Source organism: Chlorocebus sabaeus, chromosome 2, assembly GCF_047675955.1.
Source record: "Chlorocebus sabaeus isolate Y175 chromosome 2, mChlSab1.0.hap1, whole genome shotgun sequence".
Taxonomy (NCBI): domain Eukaryota; kingdom Metazoa; phylum Chordata; class Mammalia; order Primates; family Cercopithecidae; genus Chlorocebus; species Chlorocebus sabaeus.
In genome coordinates, this window is record NC_132905.1 from 18,498,363 (window position 1) to 18,517,863 (window position 19,501).

Here is a 19,501-nt window from a genome sequence, read left to right on the forward strand (position 1 = left end):
AATATGTAATCATGATTTTGGTTCTTTTAACAATATTTGACACAATATGTATTTTGTTTGACTCTAATATAATAATCACAGCTCTTTTTGCTACTATTTGCCATATGCAGAAAATTGAAACTGGGTCTCTTCCTTATGCCTTACACAAAAATTAACTCAAGATGCATTAAAGGCTTAAATATAAAACCCCAAACTATAAAAACTCTAGAAGAAAATCTGGGCAATACCATTCAGGACATAGGCATGGGCAAAGATTTCATGACAAAATCACCAAAAGCAATTGCAACAAAAGCAGAAATTGACAAATGGGATCTAATTAAACTAAAGAGCTTCTGTACAGCAAAATAAACTATCATCAGAGTGAACAGACAACCTACAAAATGGGAGAAAATGTTTGCAATCTATCCACCTGACAAAGGTCTAGTATCTAGAGTCTACAAGGAACTTAAATTTATAAGAAAAAACAAACAATCCCGTTAAAAAGTGGGCAAAGGACACGAACAGACACTTCTCAAAAGAAGACATATATGCAGCCAATAAACATGAAAAAAAGCTCAACATCAGAGTAATGCAAATCAAAACCATGATGAGATACCATCTCATGCCAGTCACAATGGAGGTTATTAAAAAGTCAAGAAACTACAGATGCTGGTGAGGTTGTAGAGAAATAGGAACGCTTTCACGCTGTTGGTAGGAATGTAAATTAGTTCAACCATTGTGGAAGACAATGTGATGATTCCTCAGAGATTTAGAACCAGAAATACCATTTGACCCAGCAACCCCATTACTGGGTATACACCTAAAGGAATAGAATCATTCTGTTATAAAGACACGTGCATGCGTATGTTCATTGCAGCACTATTCACAATAGCAAAGATATGAAATTAACCCAAATGCCCATCAATGATAGACTGGATAAAGAAAATGTGGTAAATATACACCATGGAATACTATGTGGCCATACAAAGGAATGAGATCATGTTCTTTGCAGAGACATGGATGGAACTGGAAGCCATTATCCTCAGCAAACTAATGAAGGAACAGAAAACCAAACACTCCATGTTCTCACTTATAAGTGGGAGCTGAACAATGAGAACACATGGACACAGGGAGGGAAACAACACACCCTGGGGCCTGTCAAGGGAGGGAGAGCATCAGGATAAATAGCTAATGCATGCTGGGCTTGATACCTAGGTGATGGGTTGATAGGTGCAGCAAACCCCCATGGCACATGCAACAAACCTGCACATCCTGCACATTTACCCCAGAACTTAAAATAATATTAAAAATATAGCTCAATCATATAGGGTTTTGTGTAATGAATTGTTAAGAATAATTTATAATTAGGCCGAGTGTGGTGGCTCATGCCTGTAATCCCAACACTTTGGGAGGTTGAGATGGGCGGATCAATTGAGATCAGGAGTTCGAGATGAGCCTGACCAACATGGCGGAAACCCATCTCTACTAAAAATACAAAAATTATCTGGGTGTGATGGCACGTGCCTGTAATCCCAGCTACTCAGAAGGCTGAGGTGCGAATTGCTTGAACTTGGAAGGTGGAGGTTGCAGTGAGCCAAGATCACGCCACTGCACTCCAGCCTGGTGTGGAGTGAGACTCTGTCTAAAAGAAAAAAAAGGAATTTATAATGAACACATCCATTATATGCAAATAGTCACCTCTTAAAGGGACTCATGATATGATTTCTGCCTTCACAACTATGGAAATTGGAGTGTCTATCTGTAGCTACCCTAACCCCCCCCCCAAAAAAAACTTATGTTGTTTCTTTTTGAGAAATAATGACATTGTAAATATTTGCATGACTAAATAAAGGTGGCAGAAGGTAGGTAACAAAAGATAGGTGATTCAAAAATGAGAAAATAAAAGATGGTTTACAGAAGAACTAAAAGAGAATGTAATAAAATATGGGTTAATTCTAAACACCTTTTAAAAAATGATATTTTTTCTTTTCTTTTTTTCTGTAAAGCATTTTGTAACTAGAAAGCAGAAATAAATAGTACCTTTCAGAAAAGAAAAACTCTGTTAGCAAGAACACAGGACTGGTTATGTGAGAAGAGGCATCATTCCTGCAGAAGCCCTATCCTGTATGGAGAAGGACAGGGCTAGGAGAAGGCAAAGGCAGGAAGCAAGGACTCTTGCTCTGCCCTGACTTGGCTAGTAGAGGCAGCGAGGAACTGAAGATCATTCCTTCTTTCTTTCCTTTCCTCTCCACAGGCAGCTCTGCAGGGAAGTCTGTGACTGCCTGGCCAGACTTAGGGCTCACGTTCTGGTCAGAGTCATGGCACCCCAGACTCTGCTGCCTGTCCTGGTTCTCTGTGTGCTGCTGCTTCAGGCCCAGGGAGGATACTATGACAAGATGAGGATGCAGAGTAGGTGATGGGCTGCTGGATGGGTGAGGGGGAGTTGGGTAGGGGGAACGGAGGAGATGTGTCCAGTCTGAGTAGGACTTAGGAGTTGGAACCTTTCTGCATGTCCAGCTCCGGCCACAGTGCTGTGCAGACTCTGGACTGTACCAAACCATGGCCCTCCAACCACTTTACCTGGCCTTGGGATTAGTAATGGGAATGAAGGGGGAACCTACATCTTTTGTTGTTCGCTCCCAATACTTAGAGACAAATGGTACATCCCATAGTGAAAGGTGCACCAGGACTGAGAATCCAATGGGAAAGCAAGACAATTATTCTTTGATTTATGCACATTTGTGAGGAGTAAACATCTAGAAGTGGTTATGAGGGTAGGTGTAGGTGTAGAAATGGGTATAAGTGTAGGGTAAAAAGGACATAGAGCAATGAAAAGTTGGGATATACAGGGCAAAGTTAAGTATATCATCAAAGGAGCCAGGAGAGTGGTGGTGGGAAGGGATACTAGGGACAGTGACAGTGAGGAGAGGAGAGGGAGGGATGAAAGGCAAGTTCATCTTCTTTTCTGGGCTCTGCAAATTCTGGAGAATAGGGGAGGGCTTGGAAATGTCTCAGGCTTCTTTGAGCTCTCAGGGTCAAACTGTAGATTCTATGGGGGCAACTTCACTAAGGTGACTCCTATGGGAGTGACTTCACCGTGATTAATGGGGAGACAGAGTTTTGAATGCAGGTGTATCGTGAGGGTCCAGGAAACCCAGGCATTGAGGTCTACTGGGGTGAGATGCAGAGCAGGGAGACAGAATTTAAGATACTGCCAATCACTAGGATTGGTGATGGGTCGGAAGGAAGTTCCCTGAAGAATCCAGGAGAGTTGTGGTGGTCGGGGGGCCTTGGTTCTGGGGCCATGGAGGAACTCCAAGCTTGAGAAGGGTGCTCTGTAGGTGCATGGTTTCATTGACTCTGCTTCTGCACCATTTCAGGAATCAAGGTCTGTGAGAAGCGACCCAGCATAGATCTATGCATCCACCACTGTTCATATTTCCAAAAGTGTGAAGCAAATAACATATGCTGTTCAGCCTTCTGTGGGAACGTTTGCATGAGCATCCTGTGAGTGGGAGAGTGGGCTGGGATGTGCATCCTGCTCCCTGAACCCTTCCATCCGAGACTGTGCCCACATCCGAAGCGCAACGACATCAAACCATTAGCACAAGAACGTCAATAGGAATGCCACCCTCCCTACTGTCTGAACTCCCTGTCCCTGTCAAATGAACCAGAACAAATGCCCAGGGATCCTGCCTCTTTTGCTGCCACTACAGGTGATCATTGAGAGCCCACTGTAGCCCCCACAGGTGCCCCGCTTGTCTTGTGTCCTGGTCTTCAATTTCTCTCCCTGGTTATGCTTCTCTACCCTCCCTCTTCCTCTTTGGCCCATGTATCCCTGCCAGCCCTCAGGAGGCCCAGCCCCTTGCTGTTTTTGCTCACTGAACCAGTACTCCCAGGGGGAGGAATTGCTCATGTGCAGCATCTCCTGATGCTAAGAACATTTCTCACCCTGGAGTCAGAAGGACCCATTAAGCATGAGATGGGTGGCAGTTAGAACCCGAGGTGAAGAGTGGGAGGCCTCCAAGCGCTGCTTTGGTCTCCTTAGCCTTGGTGCACCCCCACCTCATGCTCCCCAATCTCTTTCTGAGCTTCAGATTGCGCTCTCTTTACAATGAGGATAATGAGTCCCAGGAAGGCCAGCGACATGCCTAAGGCCATAAGAGAATTAGAGGATATGATGTGGCCGGAAGAGAATGTTTCCTCTGGGCTCACTTTTTGCTCAGTTCTCTCCATTACCTGAGACCAGAGGCATCCTAGTGAGAGTGAGTGCCTGCAACAACCCCAAACTTCCTCCTATCCTGCACCCACCAACATGGCTACTCCTCTAATGGGACCCAATTTGGGTCTCAGGATTGAACACTCCAGCACTTTCCATTAACTGGATAGTCCCTATCTTTCCCAAGCCCTCTTCCTTAGGGGCTCATTCTCTTTTCTTTTGATCAAGAGGAACACCAAAGGGTGGGAAACAGGTGGTTCATGCTGCTGTTGCTAAGGAGTAATTGACACAGAGTGGCAGTGGATCTTGCCTGTCATCCTACTGTGAGTTAGTGGAAATTAACCACTGTGGTACAGACTCTCCCTTACTCTGCAATCGCTTCTCCTCTGAAGTGATCCTGGGGCTAGATCCAGGGTTGGGTCACATGTGGCTAATCAGAACATGGAGTCAAATGTGAAGATGTTTCAGGAGGACAGGCAACGCCCAGAGGCAGGTGTGCAGTGTTATGCTCCAATCTAGTGCTTCTTGCTGGGCCGTTCAATGAAAGAGACATCAGAGAAGAAAACTTCCTGCATCAGACCAGAGGCTGTGAGCCACCTCTGAGGCATCACCAGGCTCTGGGTATCTCAGGTTTGTCTTCACCTTTCTCAAGAGCTTTTCTTGGACAAGGGAGTCTTAGAAAAGAGATCATCATCAACCACCAACATAGACATCATCAGAGGTATAGGTGGGCTATAAGGGCATGGTCTCTAAGAGATCTTATTTGGTGCTTCCTCAGATAGCCTCCCTTAGCAAGCATCATCTCAGGCCATCTCCAAACACTGCTAGGAGACACTATTAAGAGAGGCAAATTTACCTGTCAGGGTCCGTATAGAGAATAACCTCCCCCATTCAAGTTCAGTGCACTGTACCATGTGGACATGCCATGGGTGTCAGGTTGACCTATTCCATGTCACTGGTGTGAGCATCATAGACTATGAATTTTACTGGAAGCAGTTGCTCTGCTTTCTTCTAATCACTGGTGCCCTGACTTGTGTTTTGGAGAGCTCTCTGGACAACTCACAGTGCCCCAGGGAACTCAAAGCTGAAAGGAGTGCCCATTTGGTTATGACTGTGTGCTCTCTCTTCTATGAAAACATCTATGTGCTCTCATATTGTGTAAAGTAAGGTAGTGAGGACCCTTAGAAGAACATGAATGTCTTGGAGGCAGAGGAAGAAGCAAAGGCAAATTTTTCCAAAATCTGGATCTCCAAAATGTCAAGTTCTAGCCTGAAAAGAATCAGAGATGAGGCCTGTTGTGTTTGAGAGCAAACACATAGTCTTATGGTTGCCACTGCTTTTGCATTGTTTGTTCTCTTTATATCTCCTAGGCCGTGTTGCTTTTCGAAGTGAATGTAAATGGGAAGACTCTAGAAGGATACTGCCATCTCAAGTATGCAACATGACACTGATCCGTCCCTACCTTGTTTCTGTACTTTGGCTACATTTGATGCTTACAGGTTGTTCTATACCAATGTCGTCACCAGCAATGTTTGTCCCTCCCCTACTTCTGTTAACAGTCTGCATTATTCCAAACTCAGGATGCCTAATTCATGAACTACAGGATTATTTGAAATGTAAGGTTACATTTGGTGATTGTGATTTCTTCCACCGTGAAATGCATGTTGGCACAAAAGTAGTTAGAATGTTCATGCTGTGAAAGATTCAAGGGAAGTCTCCTATCCAGAAGTTATTGTTGCCAAGTCTAAAGGCTTACCCTTAGATGATATCAGCAACATGTTGAAATCGGAGACTCATGACTCTCCTTTCACCCACAAAGAAACAAATTGAACAAACTATTCACTGATTGATTCTCTCTGAAAAAAGTCAGAAACCAATTGAAAGACTCCTACCCACTGGGCAACTGAGAAAAAACATCTGCATCAAATGGGTGGGAAAAGCTGAGGCGCACTCAGGCATGAAGTTCACCTTGGACACTGCCATACAACCAGGAAAGGAATCCCTAATACACAACTTCTCCCTGTAGAGAGGAGGGTTTCGGTCTCACATGTAGTACTTTATCTCTGAAATTCCCCATGGTTCGGCTCAATTAATCAGCTCTGGAAGTGGAGGGGATTAGGAATACGTAAGTCTTTTTGACCTACAGGAGGAAAACAGTGGTTTTATGCTACAGAACAAGAACTTCCAGGGGTCTCACTCTCTGGAGGCTAGTGCAGAGAAGGGCTTAAAATATGCAGCTTCTTGTTTTTCTCTGGGAGGGGTTTATGACACTCTTCTAGGGGCTACTTGGTGTCTGGGCTTCTAATTAACTTGCATTAATTAATTTGCATTGGGGAGTTAAAGAGGCAAATAGCCTGCTGGTAGCCTCAGAAGCAGATCAGCACTTCCCAAGCCTTTTTCCCTGGCTCACCCCAGTGATAACTCCAGGTCTATTACTCCTTCTTGAAGAGAGTTTGTCCACATGTAGAATGCCTCAATTTTTGCAGCTTCTACTGGAAGGATTGCACTCTAAAACTCCCAGCTCTAGGAGCAGAGAGGACTAGGCATGTGACAATCTGTCTAGACCACAGACAAAAGTGGTAGATTTATACAGGTGCACATGTACTTCTGGGGGCCTCAAAATCTTCGAGCAGTGCAGAAAAGGGGCTTAAAAATGCTGTTCCCTGTTTCTCCCTGTAAGGGGTTTATGCCATGCATTGAGTGGCCCAACTTTTATAGCAGCTACCACCTGAACAGAAACCTCCTAGCTCTAAGAGTTGAAGGGACTATGCATATGCAAGTCTTCCCAGATCGCATATAAAGTTTTTTTTTTTTTTTTTTTTTTTTTTTTTTTTTTTTTTTTTTTTGACAGAGTCTCGCTCTGCCACCCAGGCTGGAGCACAATGGCATAATCTTGGCTCACTGCAACCTTCACCTCCTGGGTTCAAGTGGTTCTCCTATCTCAGCCTCCTGGGTAGCTGGGACTACAGGCATACACCACCATGTCCGGCTAATATTTTGTATTTTTAGTAGAGACAACGTTTCACCATGTTGGCCAGGATGGTCTTGAACTCCTGACCTCAAATGATCCACCCACTTCAGCCTCCCAAAGTGCTGGGATTACAGGTGTGAGCCATTGTACCCAGGCAAAAAGGTGGTTTTAAATGGGCATAATATCACTTCCAGGGGCTACATCTCCTGGGAGCAGTGCAGAAAAGGGACTAGAATGCTCAGCTCCCATTTTCTCTCTGCAAGGGGTTTCCTATTTACTCTTTTGGGGGCTACTTGATGACCTTGCTTTTAATGAATTTGCATTGAGGACCTAAGGGGAGAAAGAGTAGCTTCCTGTCATCCTGAGCTTGAGCTGAACACTTTCTGACCCTTTCCTTTGGTTCATCCCAGTGATAAATCCAGTTGACCCATTCTTCCTGGAAGAAGTTTGTCCATGTACTGGTAGACTACAAAAACTTCTATAGTTTCCATCCAAGGGACTGTCTCCTTATCAATCTAGCTTTGGGGACTAATGGGGCTTTGCATTCCCAATGAGACTGTGCATTCCTAAATGGCCTGAGACTACAGAAAACAAAGACATGGGCATACAACGGGCCCATTTTCAGCGTGTATTAGTCCATTCTATCATTGCTGTAAAGAAATACTTAAGACTGCATAATCTATAAAGAAAAGAGGTTTAATTGGCTCATGGTTCTATGGGCTATACAAGAAGCATAGCAGCATCTGCTTCTGAGGAGAGCTCAGGGAACTTTTACTCATGGCAGAAGACAAAGCCAGAGCAGGCATCTTCACATGACTGGAGTAGGAGCGGAGTAGGGGAGGTACTATATACTTTTAAACAACCACATCTCATGATAACTCACTCACTATCATGAGAATAGCACCAAAGAGATGGTGTTAAACCATTCATGAAGGATCTACCCTCATGATCCAATCACCTCTCACCAGGCCTATCTCCAACACTGCGGATTACAACTTGACATGAGATTTGGATGGGGACACAGATTCTAACCATATCAAGCAACTATCTCTCCAGGATCAGAGGGTGCAGTTTGAACACAAATACAGGCATTTGTCACAGATTAGCTCTCCAGCTTAGTGCAGAGAGAGGGAGAGATAAATACTGGCACTCACCTTCACCATAGGATGGAAGAAACTGGAATACTCACCACCCTCCCCCTGCCATACGTGCAAAAAGACAGAGAAAGTTTTAAAAACAGTGAGGAAATAGTGATTTGTTACACACAAGAGAACTCTCCCTTAGATTATCAGCAGATTTTTCAGCAGAAACTTTGTAGGCCAGAAGGAGGTGGGATGTTATATTAAAAATCCTGAATAAACCAACCCTGTCAACCAAGAATACTATACCCAGAAATCTTTTCTTTCAAAAATGAAGGGGTGATAAAGACTTTCTCAGACAAATAGGAACTGAGACAGTTTATCACTACTAGACTTTCCTTGCAAGAAGTGTTAAAGAGAGTTCTTCAAGCTGAAGAAGAGGACACTAATTAGTGACTGGAAAACATATGAAAGAATAACATTCACTGATAAAAGTAAATAATTGTGAAATCCAAAATACTCTGATACTGTAATGGCAGTGGGTAAATAAATTATATCTTTAGTAACATTAAAAGACAAAGCTATTTAAAACAATGAAACCTGCAATAATTTGTTAAGGGATACAAATTATAAAAAGATGCAAATTGTGACATCAAAAACTTAAGACAAATTTTCTCTTCTCTGAGGCCAGCTTGCCTTCTCTTTGTTCTGGGTTCCACTATTACCTAAAGAGTGTCCTTAGTGCCTGCCACACAGCCCAGAACAAGGACATGAGCTGCAGAGAGTGACAATACAAGAAAGGCTACTCTGGATGTGTCTCTGGTGCAAGAGCTGGTTTGCCCTATCCTTCAGAATTTTCCCAGGGTGGGAAAAACCATGTGTTTCTTAATCCTTCCCTGATATCTCAGGACTAAACTGGGAAGTGATGTCAACAAGATGGCAGAATAGATCTCCTGGGATCATTCCCTGACACTAAAATAAAATGAAAAACTATTCAAAGACAAGAATGCCACCCTGAATACATCAGAACTTGAGAAGTGGAGAAACCCCTTGGACTCATAGAATTGAGAGAAGCAGTGACAGGTAAGAGAAATGGTCATTTCCACCTGTGCCACCCCCTCTCCCAGGCCATCATAATACCACTCACAGAGAACTTCTCTAGACCCACATTTGCTGAGATGAGAAAAAGGAATTGGAGGTGGATATTTGATCTTCCCACTTGTCTAGGAATCTTAATGTTAAGTCCACTCCAGTTTCCTCCCACTAGAGAACCAAGAGGGCTGAACAACCTGGGGTGAATTGGGGACAAAGAGTAGGGCACTGATTGCAGCAACTGGCATGTGGCTCTTGGTGGTTGTTCAGTGCTTTGATCAGTGGGGATGCCACATTGAAGAGACTGGGTGGGGCCAGAGTTTTGTAGGGGACAAAATTTATGGGAAGGCCCAAATCCACAAGCCCAGGGGCACATGTGAAGCCTTTCCCTGGCCCACAAACAACCAAAAGGTCAAGATTTTCAGTACCCACCTAAGTTTTTCCCATACTGAGAAACAACAGCAGGGCAGCAATATAGTTCCAGGGCATTTAAGCTCTGGTGCTCACTATAAGTTTTCCTCACACTGGGAAACAATGACAGGGCAATGAGTTACGTCCAGTGTAATGTTTTAGTTCTGATGCTCACTATTAAGCCCTCTCTACAGTGTGAAGCAACAACAGGTCAGTGTTTAAGTTCTAATACTAAGAAGTAAAGGTCTAACACCATCAAAGAGCACCTGCAAAAACTGGAAGAGTTGGCAGTCTCCTCAAATATGCAGGCATCCATGTAAAGATACAAGGATTGTGAAAACTCAGGAATATTCGATACCATCAAAAGAAACCAACAAAGCTCCAGGAATGGTCCCAGAAGAATTGAAGATTTATAGAAACAATGAAAACAAACAAACAAACAAACAAACAGAAATGCTAGTAATAAAGAATAAAATAATTAAACTGAAAAACTCATTAGAAAACTTCAACAGCGACTTGAGCAAACAGAGGAATTAGCAAGCTTGAAGACAGAACATTTGAAATCACCAATCAGAGGAACAAAAAGAAAAAACAAAAAAAAGAACGAAGAAGGTCCTCAAGAATTATGGGACATCGTCAGGCAAATTAACCTCTGCATAATTGGAATTCCTGGAGGAGACAAGACAGAAAGAGCCCACAAAGCATATTTAAAGAAATAATGGCTGAAAATTTCCCAAATCTGGAGAAAGATGACAGCATCCAGGTGCAGGAAGCTCAGAAGTCACCAATGAAATTCAACCCAAACAGGAAATTCACAAGACATATAATAATAAAATTATAAAAAATCAAAGACAGAAAGAATACTCAAAGTAGGAAGAAAAAACAAACATATTACATTAGATGAAGGCTCAATATGGCTTTCACAGAAACCCTGAAGACCAGTGGGATGTTATATTCAAAGTGCTGAAGGAAAAACCTGCTAACTCTCAAAAATCTACCCTTCAAACATGAAGGACAGATTAGAGACTTTCCCAAACAAACAAAAGCAGAGAGAATTAACCAACACTAGATTTGTCTTACAAGAAATGCTAAAAGGACTGTTTCATGTGAGGGCCATATGTGCAAAGTGGCCCCCAAATGCTGCAGGAGCCAAGAAACCAAAAAACAACCAGAGAAATCCAGTTTGTCAGTAAAGTGTGTTTTTACTAGAGGAACTTACAGACAGCTATCCTATGTTGAACTGGAAGAATCAATATTGGTAAAAGGTCCGTACTATCCAAAGTGATCTACAGATTCAGTGCAATCCATATTAACATTCTAATGTCATTCTTCACAGAAATAGAAAGAAATAATCTGAAACTTCATATGGAACCACAGGAGTCCCAGAATAGCCAAGGCCAACTTTACCAAAAAGAACAAAGATAGAGGCATCACACTGCTGAATTTCAAAATATATTACAAAGGTATAGTAATAAAAACAGCATGCTATTGGCATAAAAACAGACACATCAATTGATGGAATAGGTTAGAGATTTCAGAAATAAGCCCATACATTTATGGTCAATTGATTTTCAACAAGGACCCAAAGAACACACAATGGGGAAAGGATAGTACCTTCAATAATTGGTGTGGGCAAAACTATATCTACATGCAGAAGAATGAAAATGGACCCTTATCTTACCTCTTATACTAGAATAAACTCAAAATCAATTATAGGCTTAAATGTAAGACATGCAACTGTAAAAACTACTAGAAGAAAACATAGTGGGAAAGCTTCATGACATTGCTCTTGGCAGTGATTTCTTGGATACGATCCACCAAAGCACAAGCGACAAAAGCAAAAATAGAGAAATAATATTGTATTAAACTAAAATGCTTCTGCATAGCAAAGGAAACAACACAGTGAAGACACACCCCACATATTGGGAGAAACTATTTGAATGATAAATCAGATAAGGAGCTAATATCCAAAATATGTAAGAAACTCAAACTACTAAAAAGCAAGAAAACAAATAACCCTTTTAAAAAATGGGCAGAGGACTTGAATAGACATTTCTCAAAAGAAGACATACAAATGGCCAACAGATATATGCAAAAATGCTCAACATTTCTTTTTATTTATTTTTACTTGTTGCTGACAAAGCTCAGATCAACATTTTTAATCATCAGATAAATACAAATAAAAACCACAATGAAATATTACTTCACGCCTGGTAGATTGGCTATTATCAACAGTATGAAAGATAAATGTTGGCAAGTATGTGGAGAAAAGGGAATCCTTGCACACTGTTGGTGGGAATGTAGATTGGTACAGCCATTTTGGAAAACAGCATGGAGGGTCCTCAGAAAATGAAAAATAGAATTATCATATGTTCCAGCAATCCCACTTCCGAGTGTGCATCCAAAGACATTGCAGTCAGCATGTCAAAAGATATCTGCACTCCAATGTTCACTGTAGCATTATTCACAATAGCCAAGATATGGAATCAACCTAGGTATTCATCATCAGATAGATGGATTAAAATGTGGTATATATAGACAATGGACTACTATTCAGCCTTAAAAAAGGAAATTCTGTTATTTGTGACAACATGGATGAACCTGGAGAACATTATGATAAGTGAAATAAGCCTGACACAGAAAGGCAAATTATGCATAACCTCACTTACATGTGGACTCTAAAATTAAAGTCCAGCTCACAGAAGTAGAGAGTGGAATGGTAGTTACCAGAAGCTGGAGGAGGGGGTGAACCGGGAAAGGGATTCTGTTGATGAAAGGATATAAGTTTTGATTAGACAGGAGAAATAAGCTTTAGGGGTCTATTGCACAGAATGCTGATTATGATAAATAGTAACACATTATATATTTTAAAATTACTAAAAGAGTAGATTTTAAATATTTTTACCACATTATAAAAGATAACTATGTCAGGTGATAGATTTGTTAATTAGCTTGATTTAATCATCCACAATGTAAACATGTCAAAACATCACATTTTACCTCATAAATATATATCATTATTATTTGTCAATTAAAAATAAAATTTAAAGAAGGAATTGGATTGAACACACTGGCAAAGAAAGTTGGTACAACGCAAACTTACCCAAAAGTTTAGTAAATTTTAAAATTTACTAAAAATTAAATTAAAGTTTTAATTGCATGGTTCCTTTGCTCTCCACTTTGTGTACTATTACTATTAATTACTGATAATAAATCTACTTGAGATGTTGTTAAAAAACCACATCATTTAGCTCACTTAATTCTAATAGTAGGCAATGAGATATACTCTATTATTACAGGCATACCTCATTTTATTGTGCCTCTTAGATATTGCAGGTGCAAATTGAAGATTTGTGGCAATCCTGCCTTGAACAAGTTTATCAGTGTTATTTTTTGTTGTTGTTGTTGTTTTTTTTTGAGATGGAATCTCACTCTGTCGCCCAGGCTGGAGTGCAGTGGCACAATCTCGGCTCACTGCAAGCTCCACCTCCTGGGTTCACGCCATTCTCCTACCTCAGTCTCTTGAGTAGCTGGGACTACAGCTGCCCGCCACCACACCGGGCTAAATTTTTGTGTTTTTAGTAGAGATGGGGTTTCACCGTGTTAGCCAGGATGGTCTCGACCTGCTGACCTTGTGATTCATCCACCTTGGCCTCCCAACGTGCTGGGACTACAGGCGTGAGCCACCGCACCCAGCCTTCAGTGTCATTTTTTGAAAAGCATGTAATCATTTAGTGGCTCTGTGTCACATTTTGGTAATTTTCATAATATTTCAAACGTTTTCATGATGATTATATCTGTTATTATGACATGTGATCAGTGGTCCTTGATTGTAATTGTTTTGGGGCACAGTGCCTGTATAAGATGATGAGCTTAATTGATAAATGTGTGTGTTCTGACTGCTTCACTGACCAGCTCTTTCCCTATCTCTCTCCCTCTTCTTGGGTCTTCATATTCTCTGAGACACAACAATATAGAAATTAGACCAGTTAATAACCCTGCAATGGTCTTCAAGTGTTCAAATGAAAGGAAGAGTCACACATCTCTCACTTTAAATCAAAAGCTAGGAATGATAAAGCTTAGTGAGGAAGGCATATTGAAAGCTGAGACAGGCTGAAAACTAGGTCACTTGCATCAGTTAGCCAAGTTGGGAATGCAAAGAAAAAGTTCTTGAATGAAATCAAAAGGGCTACTCCAGTGCACACATGAATGATAAGAAGGAAAAACAGCCTTTTGCTGATATGAAGAAAGTTTTAGTGGTCTGAATAGAATGGCAAACCATCCACAACATTCTCTTAAGATAAAGCCTAATCCAGAGAAAGACTATAACTCTCTTCAATTCTATTGAGGCTGACAGGTGAGGAAGCTGCAGAAGAGAAGTTAGCAGTGGTTGGTTCATGAGGTAAAGAAAGAGGCCATTCCCATAAAATAAAAGAGCAAGGTGAAGCAGCAAGCAATGATGTAGAAACTGCAGCAAGTTACCCAGAAGATCTAGTTAAGATAAGTGATGAAGGTGTCTACGCTAAACAACAGATGTTCAATGTGGAGGAAGCAGGCTTCTGTTGGAAGAAGATGCCATCTAGGACTCTCTTAGCTAGAGAGCACAGGACAACTCTTGTGTTAGGGGCTGGTGCAGCTGGTGACCTTAAGTTGAAGCCAATGCTCATCTACCATTCTGAAAATCCCCAGTCCCTTCAGAATTATACGAAATCTATTCTGCCTGCACTCTAGAAATGAAACAACCAAGCCTGGATGATAGCACACCTATTCACATGATGATTTATATTAAGTCTGTGTTCGAGACCTACTGCTCAGAAAAGAAGTTTCCTTTCAAAATATTACTGCACGTTGACAATGTGCCTGGTCACTCATGAGCTCTGATGGAGATGTACAAGAAGATTAATGTTGTTTTCATGCTTGCTAACACAACATTCATTCTTCAGCTCCTAGAGCAAGGGGCAATTTTAACTTTCAAGTCTGACTGCTTAAAAAATACATTTTATAAGGCCATAGATGCCATAGATAGTGATTTCACTCATGGATCTTGGGAAAGTAAGTTGAAAACCTTCTGGAAATAATTCACCATTCTAGATGAACATTCATGATTGACAGGAGAAGGCCAAAATATCAACACTAAAAGAAGTTTGGGAGAAATTGATTCCAACTCTCATGAATCACTTTGAAGGGTGTAAGACTTCAGTGGAATAAGTAACCTCGGCTGTGGTGGACATAACAAGAGAACTAGAGTTAAAATTGAGCCCGAAGATGTGATTGAATTCCTGGAATCTCATGATAAAACCTGAATGGATGAGAAAATAATGTGGTTTATTGAGATGGAAACTTCTCCTAGTAAGCATGCTGAGGAAGGAAATGAATGGTTGAAATGACAACAAATGATTTAGAATATCGCATAAACTTAGTTGATAAAGCAATGGGAGGATTCGAGAGGATTGACTCTAATTTTGAAAGAGGTTCTACTGTGGTCAAAATACTATCAAACAACATTGCATGCTACAGCACAATTGTTCGTGAAGGGCAGTCAATCAATGTGTCAAACTTCATTGCCTTATTTTAAGACATTTCTGCAGCTACCCTAACTTTCAGTAGCCACCACCCTGATGAGTCAGCAGCCATCAACACCAAGGCAAGGCCTTCCACTAACAAAAAGATTTTGACTTGCTGAAGGTTCAGATAATCGTTAACATTCTATTCTTTTTTTTTGCCTTTCCAACTCTTAGGCTCAAGGGGTACATGTGCAGGTTTGTTAGATGGATAAATTGTGTGTTGTGGGAGTTTGGTGTACAGATAATTTTGTCATCCAGGTAATAAGCATAATCCACGATAGGTAGTTTTTTAATCCGACCCTCCTACCAACTTCCACCCTAAAATAGGTCCCAGTGTCTAGTGTTCCCTTCTTTGTGCCTGTATGTACTCAATGGTTAGCTCACACTTATGTGAGAATGTGTGGTATTTGGTTTTCTGTTCCTGCTTAATTCGCTTAAGATAATGACCTCCAGCTCCATCCATGTGTCTGCAAAGGCCATGATCTCGTTTTTAAAAATAGTTGTGTAGTATTTCATGGTGTATACATACCACATGTTCTTTATCCAGTTCACCATTGATGGGCACCTAGGTTGGTTCCATGTCTTTGCTATTGTGAACAGTGCTGTGATGAACATATGCAGGCATATGTCTTTATGGTAGAACAATTTCTATTCCCTTGGGTATATACTCAGTAATGGAATTGCTGGGTCAAATGGTAGTTCTATTTCAAGTTCTCTGAGAAATCTCCAGACTGCTTTTCACAGTGGCTGAAATAATTTACACCACCAGCTGTGTATAAGCATTCCCTTTTCTCCACACCAGCCATTCCTACTGGTGTGAGATAGTATCTCATTGTGGTTTTGAATTGCATTTCCCTAATGATTAGTGATGCTGAGCATTTTTATCATATGCTTTTTGGCCATGTATGTTTTCTTTTGAGAAGGGTCCGTTCATGTCCTTTGCCAATTTTAAATTTTTTTGTTTGTTTTTTGCTTGTTTGTTTTTTGCTTGTTGATATAAGTTCTTTTTAGATTCTGGATATTAGACCTTTGTTGGATGCATAGTTTGCAAATATTTTTTCCCATTCTGTAGGTTGTCTTTTACTCTCCTGATAGTTTCTTTTCCAGTGCAGAAGCTCTTCGGTTTAGTTAGGTCCCACTTGTCAATTTTTGTTTTGGTTGCAACTGCTTGTAGAGTTTTTATCATGAAGTCTTTGCCCGGGCCAATGTCCAGAATGGCATTTTCTAGATTTTCTTCTAGGGTCTTTATAGCTTTAGATTTTACATTTATGTCTTTAATCCATCTTGTGTTGTTTTTGTATATGGTGAAAAGTGGGGGTCCAGTTTCATTCTTCTGCATATGGTTAGCCAGTTATGCCAGTAGCATTTGTTGAATAGGAAGTCCTTTTCTCATTGCTTGTTTTTGTCATCTTTGTTGAAGATCAGATGGTTGTAGGTGTGTGGCTTTATTTCTGGGTTCTCTATTCTGTTTCATTTGTTAATGATTCTGATTTTGTACCACTACTATGCTGTTTTGGTTACTGTAGGCTTGTAGTATAGTTTGAAGTCCAGAAGTATCATGCCTCCAGCTTTAGTCTTTTTGCTTAGAATTGTTTTGGCTATTCAGGCCCTTTTTGCTTCCAAATGAATTTTCAAATGGCTTTTTCTGATTCTGTGAAAAATGTTGGTAGTTTTACAGATTCAGGAATAACATTGAATCTGTAAATTGCTTTGGCAGTATGACTATTTTAACAATATTGACCCTTCCTATCCATGAGCATAGAATGTTTTTCTGTTTGTTTGTGTTGTCTCTGATACAGTGTTTTATAATTCTTTTTGTAAAGATCTTTCACCTCCCTGGTGAGCTGTATTCCTAGGTATTTTATTCTTATTGTGGCTATTGTGAATGGGATTGTATTCTTGATTTGACTCTCAGCTTGGACGTATTTCTCTGCATTTCATGTGAGTGAAATGCTGCTAGAAATGATGCTGATTTTTGTACATTGATTTTGTATCTTGAATCATTGCTGAAGTGGTTTATCGGATCTAGAAGCTTTTGGGCAGAAACTACAGGGTTTTCTAGGCTTGTATTGTCTGTGAAGAGACATAGTTTGACTTCCTCTCTTCCTATTTAGATGACTTTTATTTCTTTCTCATGCATGATTGCTCTGGCTAGACTTCAATACTATATTGAGTAGGAGTGGTAAGAGTGGGCATCCTTGTCTTGTTCCGCTTCTCAAGAGGAATGCTTCCAGCTTTTGTCAATTCAGTATGATGTTGGCTGTGGGATTGTCAGAGATGACTGTTATTATTTTGTGGTATGTACCTTTGATGTCTGGTTTGTTGAGGGTTTTTAACATGAAAGAACGTTAAATTTTATCAAAAGCCTCTTCTGCATCTATTAAGATGATCATTTTTTTAAAAGTTCGGTTTATGTGATGAATCACATGTATTGATTTGCATATGTTGAATCAACCTTGCTTCCCAGGGATAAAGCCTACTTGATTGTGGTGAATTAGTTTTTTTTGGCGGGGGGGCGGGTATTGCAGGGAGCTCCCAACAGGAAACAATGTGGTGGATTAGCTTTTTGGTTTGCTAGTATTTTGTTTAGGACTTTTACATCTATGTTCATCAGTGATAATGGTCTGAAGTTTTCTTTTTCTGTTGTGTCTCTGCCAGGTTTTGATGTTAGAATGATGCTAACCTCATAGAATGAATTAGGGAGGAGTCCCTCCTCCTCAATTTTTTGGAATAATTTCAGTAGGATTGGCACCAGCTCTTCTTTATATATCTGGTAGAATTTGGCTATGAATCCATCTGGTCCAAGGCTTTTTCTGGTTGGTAAGTTTTTTTTTTTAAATTACTGATTAAATTTTGGTACTTGTTATTGGTCTGTTAAATTTCATCCTGGTTTAATCTTGGGAGTTTGTATGATTCCACTAGTTTATCAATTTTGTATAGGTTTTCTAGTTTGTGTGCATAGTGGTGTTTGTAATAGTCTCCAATGTTTGTTTGTATTTTTATGGGGTCAGTGGTAATATCTCCTTTGTTATTTTTGATTGTGTTTATCTGGATTTTCCCCTTCCTTATTAGTCTAACTAGTGGTCTACCAGTCTCATTTATCCTTCAAAGAACCAACCTTTGGTTTCATTGATCTTTTGTATGGTTTCCCTTATCTCCATTTTGTTCATTTCAGCTCTAATTTTGGTTATTTCTTTTTTTCTACTAGCTTTGGGGTTGGTTTGCTCTTGTTTTTCAAGTTCCTCTAGGTGTGATGTTAGGTTAGTTGGAGATATTCCTAACTTTTTGATGTGGGCATTTAGTGCTATAAACTTTCCTGTCAACACTGCTCTAATTGTGTCCCAGAGATTTTGGTATGTTGTATCTTTGTTCTTATTAGTTTTAAAAAACTTCTTGATTTCTTTCTTAATTTTGTTGTTTACAAAAAAGTCATTCAGGAACAGGAGCATGTACTAACAAGCGCATGTAAGTGTGTGGTTTTGACAGATGTTGTTACTGATTTCTATCAATAAAGTATTTTTGGATTAAGATATGTACACTGTTTTTATACATAATGCTGTCACACACTTAGTAGATTACAGTATAGTGTAAACATATCGTTTATATGCACTGAGAAACAAAAATATTTGTTCGACTCACTTTATTAGGGTGGCCTGGAACTGAATTTGTAATATCTTTGAGGTGTGCCTGTACTCTCATTTTTCCATATGATTAAATGGAGTTTTTCCAGAAGTGAAATGAGTTACCCAAGGTCATGGGGTTAGCAAATGATAAAGATGGTTTTTTAATTTTAATTTTAATTTTTTAGTATTTGCCTCTGCAAAGTTGTGTTTTAAGTTTCCATCGGATGAGTGTGAAGCCTGCGATTGTGGCACTAGACAACCGTGAATAGTCAATAACCTACTGGCTCCTCCGACTTACCATCTGTCTGAATCCTCTGAATGTCTATTGTCAGGGTCAAGATGAAGGAAATGGTCTGACGTTTTCAGAGCATTTCTTTTCTTTTCTTTTTTTTTTTTTTTAACGGAGTCTCGCTCTGTCACCCAGACTGGAGTGCAGTGGCGCGATCTCAGATCACTGCAAGCTCCGCCTCCTGGGTTCACGCCATTCTCCTGCCTCAGCCTCCTGAGTAGCTGGGACTATAGGTGCCCGCCACCACGCCCAGCTAATTTTTTGTATTTTTAGT

At 40.4% G+C, this 19,501-nt stretch overlaps 1 protein-coding gene across 1 annotated transcript; it reads left to right on the forward strand.

The window, feature by feature from the left end:
• The first annotated feature begins 2,257 nt into the window (after window positions 1-2,257).
• On the forward strand, window positions 2,258-3,723 carry WFDC10B (WAP four-disulfide core domain 10B). The gene is made up of 2 exons (XM_008015826.3): window positions 2,258-2,388; window positions 3,360-3,723. Exons 1-2 carry the CDS (start codon window positions 2,298-2,300, stop codon window positions 3,488-3,490), a joined length of 222 nt encoding a protein of 73 aa, XP_008014017.2. The 5' UTR covers window positions 2,258-2,297; the 3' UTR covers window positions 3,491-3,723.
• The last annotated feature ends 15,778 nt before the right edge of the window (window positions 3,724-19,501 follow it).

Bases quoted from the DNA above. Each gene is read 5' to 3' on its own strand.
- WFDC10B (XM_008015826.3), top strand. From the start codon at position 2,298: ATGGCACCCCAGACTCTGCTGCCTGTCCTGGTTCTCTGTGTGCTGCTG. The intron at 2,389-3,359 runs GTAGGTGATGGG...GCACCATTTCAG, and splicing joins TGACAAGATGAGGATGCAGA to GAATCAAGGTCTGTGAGAAG.